This window comes from Hibiscus syriacus, unplaced genomic scaffold (genome assembly GCF_006381635.1).
Source record: "Hibiscus syriacus cultivar Baekdansim isolate YM2019G1 unplaced genomic scaffold, ASM638163v2 tig00110429_pilon, whole genome shotgun sequence".
In the NCBI taxonomy this organism is placed as follows: domain Eukaryota; kingdom Viridiplantae; phylum Streptophyta; class Magnoliopsida; order Malvales; family Malvaceae; genus Hibiscus; species Hibiscus syriacus.
In genome coordinates this window covers 1,988,969-1,995,956 of record NW_024062733.1, presented here as the reverse complement: position 1 = coordinate 1,995,956, position 6,988 = coordinate 1,988,969, and the positions used below count along the sequence as shown (strand labels likewise).

The following is a 6,988-nucleotide window of genomic DNA, read 5'->3' as shown; positions in this document are numbered from 1 at the left end:
TAATTAAATATAATAATATTATTATATATAAAAAATATAATCGGGTACTCGGGTAAGTACCCGCAAAAATTAAATTTTGTGACCCGGGCCCGACCCGAGAAATATCGGGCCAGGTACCTGACCCGGTGGGATATTTTTTTAAAGAAAATTACTCAATTTTTTTAGTTTGGGTCGGCGGGTCAACGGGTCGAGTCAACTGGATCATATATTTTTGAACACCCCTAATTTGAAGTAGTTTACCCTTAAAAGCATTATGATCACATTGACACCAATCCTATAATTAACTAGTCATTTAAGTTTGATTTAATACAAATGTTGAAATGAAAGAATTACAATTTGGAGAAGCTTATGTAAAGAAAAGCAAGGAAAAGAAACTAAAAACGCACTAACTGTTAAGTGGTGTAAAAATATTTTCTGTTTTTTTGTTTTTGTTTTTATTTCTAGAAAATAGTTTTCATTTTCAGTTTTTTGAAAATTAGAAAACATTTTTTTAATATAAGTGAAAATTTAAATTAAAAAATAAAAATTGTGAAAGTATATTTGGTATCTAATTTTTTAAAATAGAGATGAATAAATAGTTATTAAATAATTAAATTAAAATATAATTATTAAAAGTTTTCATTATATAAATTTAGCATGTGAGCTATGCAAAACAATAAAATTGATAAGAAATTTCATAACATAAAAATCCATTTAATTTTTTACCAACTGAATCAAATTGTCAAGACGATTACATGACAGTTCACAAAATTTACATAATAATCCACAATGTTGTTGTGGCAGTACACAATGGATTATGATGTGGTAAACGAGTTTAATTGATTTTTTTACTAAATTTGAGGGACTAATTATAAAAAAAATTAAATTATGAAAAAATTGGTTTAAGGACCACATTTAGTGTAAAAAATGTTTAGGGACCATGTTGATTTTTTCCCCAAAAGTTTGAGGGTTTTAGATACCATTAAATCAAAAAATTATTGTTAGAAGGATATGAGCATGCATAAGTTAAGTTAAAAATCTGGATTTCATATTTTTCTATTTTTCAAATTTCTAAAACAATTTTAATGAAAATACTAAAAACATCTTTTTTTTATGTTTTAATATTTTCACTTATTTTTGTTTTCATTTTCTAGAAATCATTTTCTAATTTTATCACCAAACATGTTCAATGTTCTCTATTTTATAAGAAAATGAAAATAACCTATATTTTCTTAAACCAAACGACCCTAAATATTTGATCTATTTTTTAATTTCGGATAATTCAAAACAAATATATGAAAAAAATCAGATAATTAGACTGAAAATTAATCAACTAAATTTTAATTTCAAATTATCCAAAAATATGATAAAAGTTAAACCTTTAAAGTTTAGATAACCTTTATCTCTCTAACCCAATAAGTAACTCACAACCCCTGGCCTAAACAATTATGATTTTTAATTGTTACTTGTGTGGATAATTAAATATATATACATATACTATAGTAGAAATACAAAAATGTTACATAAAATCTGTCGACTTAAGTTTTATGTTTGAATTCGAATATTCAAATATTTCATATGAAAATTTAAATATCTAAAAAAAAAGGTTAACCGATTTTTTGGACCGTGTACATATCACAATTTTAGTGATCTGAAAGTGCTTTTGAGGACGCTAAATCAGAGAGGAAAACGAAAGAGAAAAGAAAGTCGGAGCAAGAGCACGGCAAGGAAGACCATAACAGACGGCGTAAAGGGGTATGCTGCTAAGAAGAAAAAAGAGAGTAAAGATGAACGGGCTGCGAGTGAAACTAAAATGAAAATAAAGATTTAATTATTCTAAATTTTGTCTAAAAGGAAAAAGAATTGGCTGTATTCTTATTCTTTTCCCCTATAACAACACTATATAGGTCTCAGAACTCCCAATGCAGATTGAGGTAGAAAAATTAAGAGTTAAAACACATTCAATCCATCTGCAACATAAAACCGACTAAACCAGAAACCATGGCATGCATGTTTGCAGCGTATTTTTGAGCAACAACTTCAACAGACATTTAAAAGTTCATTTTTGGTTCCTTAGATGAAAGGGGATCTAAGCGTCAATAGTGATCTTGGTATCAAGCTGAGAGAATTCTAGGAAGAAGGCCTTGAAATGTTCATATGAGTGCTTCACATCATCAACTGCACACATTTCTCGTATGCTATGCATCGATAACTGGGGAGCTCCTACATCTACAGTACGGATTCCCACTCCACTTGACAGGATAGGACCGATGGTTGAACCGCATGGCATATCGTTACGCACCACAAAATCCTGCATGCATAGAATTTTCTGAACAATCAGTTCATCTATTCAACCATTTCCTTTCAGAACCATTTAAATAGGACATGATGCCAGAACATTTCCCTTAGAAAACCAAAAGTAGGAATGACATTGGTACACTTTCACCCCGACTCGCCCAAACCTCGAAGTGACTTCCCAATCTCACACCAACCCATTAAACCCAGAAGATCAAAAACTCTCGAAGAAGTTACAACACATTAGATAATGTTTTATTTCTTACTGAATCCTGTACATCAAATAATTCATAGCAACTAAGTTTAAGGATGGAACTGACCTGAACGGGAAGGTTATGATTCACGGCTATTTCCCTAAATATGAATGAAGTGACTGCATTGGTTGCATACCGTTGGTTTGCGTTATGTTTGATAACGAGGCCCCCATGCAACTTAGGCTGATGGTTCTCCTCGTGTTTGTCCTGTATATAACACCATATGACTGAAATGCAACAAAATAAAATTATCTGCAAACGCGGGTTAAGATTTGTCTGCAGCAACATACCGTATAATTTGGGTGAAGGGCATGTGCCATGTCAGCAGAAACAAGGAAACTTCTCTGGATTGCTTTTTTTAGCATCTGAAGAGGAAAAATGCAACAAAAAAGTCAACAAGATGATTTTAAAGAAAGAATGATTATGGAAAGTTTGTAGACAAATAGAAGGTGGCTATGCTAATCGCACAAAACAATTGGAAAGTGACGTACAACATAGAAATTGGATCTTTACAAAATACAATCATGGTCATTACTGGTAAAAAGAAAAAAAAAAGGGGTAATATGGAATGTAGTTGCTTCCGATTTTCAATTTTCTATTTTTTTTAAAGAGAAAATTATCAGGATGTAGGGTTTATAGGTAATGAAGAAATTTTAGACTAAAAACAGTGAACAATACAGATTGCAAGTTGTTCCAGTTCATACGACAAAAAAAAAATCACTTTATCTTCACCTACAAGTAGTCAGACAAGCTAACTAAGAAAATAGAGGTGAAGCAGTAGATACCTTAGAATCCGAATCAAAGGAATTCGTTATTCGTGATAGTCAGACAAGCTAACTAAATAGAAGTGTACTTAGAAAATAGAGGTGAAGCAGTAGATACCTTAGAATCCGAATCAAAGGAATTCGTTATTCGTGATAGAGCATCTAGCATAGCAGGAGATCCAGCTCCTTGTGCTGAATTAGATCCAACCTCCTCATGATCAAACAATGCAACCATTCTAACACCACTCTCATTTTCAAGGTCACTCTCGGAGTACGTAGCATCAATCAATGCCTGGAATGAAATTACATAAGATGAAGTGATGAAGCAAACAATGTGCATACCATTATTAGGTTCAACGTTACATGATTTCAAATATTCCCCCATTTGGAAAGAATAACACATAAACCACATCACATATAAAGTTGAGAAAATTCAAACGTAACCTATAATTTTGCTAACTGGGAAAATAATTAAAAAAAATCCATTAATACCTTCAGAGAACAAAAGGACATACAAAGATTGTCAAGCCTTCCAGAAAAGATAAATTCCTTTGCAGCACCGGCTACTATACTCGGTTGAGTATCACATGTTTGCAACTCAAAATCGCATATTTGGTCTGGTTGACAGCCGAGCTTATCTGCAATAATCTAAATACAAGAAAAGCAATGAATTTATTTTTATTTTCTGAAAAAGCATTCTATAACATATTTTACTACACTTGATAAAGCCCGAGTTTGAAAACTATCAAGCCTGCAGCAGAAGTGCATGATGCCTTGATTTGTTCATTGTCTTGTCAGTCGGACCATTTACGGACACTTCTTTATTGAGTTCCGCCTGTGAAAAGCAGTTCAACAGATTTAAAACAGAAACAAAGAAAAACAAACATTAATCCTGTGGAAAAAGAAAACATACAGAAAAATTGATGCTCTATTCAGTCCCTCCTTTTTCAACAAATAAGCATGTTCTATAGTTGGGAGGGGGGGGGGGGAACCATGAATAGTCCAAGCTGAAGAACCAATTTGTTCAACTTGAACAATATGATTCATATTACAAATATTTCATTAAAAACTGGAACTACCAATTTGGTTTTGGTTTCTGAAACAATATGAATTAATTATTAAATCGTGCAATACATTCATACAAATTATATAATATTAGTTTGCAATCATAAAGTGACATATAACTGGGAAGCGACTATCAGAACACCAATGGAGACAAAATCGACGTTTATCTATTTCACTGGAATAAAGATTATGGAGCGGTTAATGTTGCCACAAGTCCACAATAATATATGAACTAAGGATATGAAAATGTTAACTGGCATAACTAGAATATGAAAAACAGCATGGATAAAATTGAACCTTAATTGATGTTGCCAGGACAGGTACAAGATGACTCTGAGTGTTGACCTTGAATCCATCATTAACACCCCTACTCACAAGACATACGATAAGAAAAGTAAATTTCTGTGTCTACAATACTAACAGAAAAACAGTAAGAAATCAAAACCCTTGAAGAGTGAAGTGAGTTACATCCAACAAAGCAGTTATCTAATAAGCCAATTACAAGCATAAAGCACCTTGTGAATTCATCTAGGAATCCCACCTGTCCAAGTGAATAGCCAGGGTAGGGATCCGCATTATAGGCTCTTCAATTCTAACTAGCCGGTGTGAATAGGAAACAGAACCACCTTTCTCCTCTCTTATCATCACCCTTCCCGCAACTGTCAAGTCACGATCGAACCATGTATGCCACAAGCCACCTCCGTAAGTTTGCACACCAACCTCCAGGAAACCAGCTTTTTTTACCTGATCAATCCCAAAGCCATTTTTTTTCTTTTTTCAATCATAAATTATTGCCCGAACATTTTAGTTTAATGATAGAAAAAGTAATAACCTCGGAAACAGGCTTCAATTTTAGACAAGGGCTATCAGTATGTGCACCGACTATATGGAATCCATTGCCAGCAACATATCTAAACATACAACATATTAGTGGATAAACAACTAAACTTTAAATATTTTCATATTAGTAATTAACAACAATCAAATAGCAGAAAAGTGTTATTATTCACAATTTAACTTCCAGAAACATTTTTTTACAATCAAACTAATCTACAAAAGTAAACAAATAAGTATATAAAGAAAAAAAAAATCCTACTTTTTACCAATGGCAAAAGCAACAATGGTTGAATAATTCCTGGTGAAAAAGTATCTTTTCCCAGCCTCTAACATCCAGTCTTCTCTCTCTAACACTTGTTCATACCCAATCTCTTGCAAACGTTTCTTTGCTTCATCTGCAATTAAAACAAAAACCCAACAAAATTATTCAGTAAAATCCAATAAGAAATGAATATACATGGATTATGATAGTAAATTACTTCGATTAAATGTGCTTGAATAAGTTAACTTCCACCAACAGAAAAACGAGAAGAAAGAGATTACCGACGGCGTGGAAGGCAGTGGGAGAAGCGTTTAAGAAGCCGATGAAAGCAGACACAACGGAGCTCACTTCAGTTTGTGCCATGACTCTTCGTTCCTTGGATTAGATCTTAGACTTGGCTTAGGCCTTTGTTTAAAGTTACTTCCTATTTTTCAGCATTATCGTGTGTATAAAATACTCCACACGAAATGGGAACCTGCTTCTTTCTGGATTTCTTTGCGTTTAATTTCCAAATTCGTAGGAATCCAATATATGCTTTGGGCCCAAGATCCAAATTGCCATCAATAACTTTCCAGATTTGTTTGATAGACTGAAAATATTTTTAAAAAATGAGTTTTAAAAAATAAATTATATTTCTGAAAAATAAATTTCAGAAATAATTTTTTTATGTTTGGATTATATTGTTTAAATTATTTTTTACTGTTTGATAAGTTTTCTTGAAAAAATGTTTTTGATTTTTTTTTGTAAAACTAGATTTTATTATTTCATTAAATAATTTTTAAGTTAATTGATTACTATAAAATTATATTTGATAAAACTTTAAATATAATATTATAATGTGTAAGCTTGATGAACAAACTAAAAAATAATTTTTTAATAGAACTAAAAATAAATAGTAATACATTATATCAAACAATAAAATTATTTAACTATATGTCTCCAACATTTCGTTTTCTTTTCAACGCAAATGATCATACAGCCCGAGGATAGGAGAAGTTACGAAGCTAGGACTCGGACCCTGGGCTTGCTTAATGCCACCATACATCGCCCACACTGTTCTCCGACGCTTTGGTATCGTAAGTAATGTATTTAGAAAGAAACAACAGACAATTTATGAAGCCTGAACTCGAGGTAAGATAAAAGGTTGCAAATGTTATGATTCGATGCAATTTCCATGTTCATGGACTCAACTTAAGTTTTACTAGAATAGAATGCAAATGCTACGTTTCGATGCAATTTCCATGTTCATGGCCTTGACTTAAGATACAATAAAAGATAACAAAACGCTATGGTTCGAATGCTAAACTTAAAAGGAAGCGTGTCTGCATGAATCATCGATCCCAGATTCATTTTAGTGTTCTTGTTATTCTAAAGAGTTGCAGTTTAAAAATCTTTTAAGTAGTTTGAACAAACAAAGAACAACCTTAAACAAAAAAGAGAATTTTAAGTAGTAATTATCACAGTAACACTCCAACTCTCATGCTTCATATTAAAATTATTTCTTGTTACAGAGGTTGGTAAATATGAATTCT

The 6,988-nt window shown here is 32.1% G+C and overlaps 1 protein-coding gene across 1 annotated transcript; it reads right to left on the bottom strand.

Annotated features, from left to right (window-relative positions):
• Window positions 1-2,041: 2,041 nt before the first annotated feature.
• On the bottom strand, window positions 2,042-5,899 carry LOC120124862 (probable aspartyl aminopeptidase). Its single transcript, XM_039143433.1, has 11 exons — window positions 5,738-5,899; window positions 5,454-5,589; window positions 5,190-5,268; window positions 4,899-5,101; window positions 4,655-4,724; window positions 4,044-4,127; window positions 3,785-3,940; window positions 3,411-3,584; window positions 2,819-2,893; window positions 2,595-2,735; window positions 2,042-2,290 (listed from the first exon to the last, which is right to left on the bottom strand). The coding sequence occupies exons 1-11, from the start codon at window positions 5,817-5,819 to the stop codon at window positions 2,069-2,071; spliced, it is 1,422 nt and encodes a 473-aa protein (XP_038999364.1). The 5' UTR covers window positions 5,820-5,899; the 3' UTR covers window positions 2,042-2,068.
• Window positions 5,900-6,988: the final 1,089 nt, after the last annotated feature.

What these genes read in the sequence shown, in the direction of transcription:
- LOC120124862 (XM_039143433.1), bottom strand. Translation starts at nt 5,819, where the DNA reads ATGGCACAAACTGAAGTGAGCTCCGTTGTGTCTGCTTTCATCGGCTTC. An exon ending in AATTGAAGCCTGTTTCCGAG is followed by an intron (nt 5,102 to 5,189) that starts GTTATTACTTTT and finishes GGGATTGATCAG; the next exon opens with GTAAAAAAAGCTGGTTTCCT. An exon ending in TCCTGGCAACATCAATTAAG is followed by an intron (nt 4,128 to 4,654) that starts GTTCAATTTTAT and finishes TGCTTTTCACAG; the next exon opens with GCGGAACTCAATAAAGAAGT.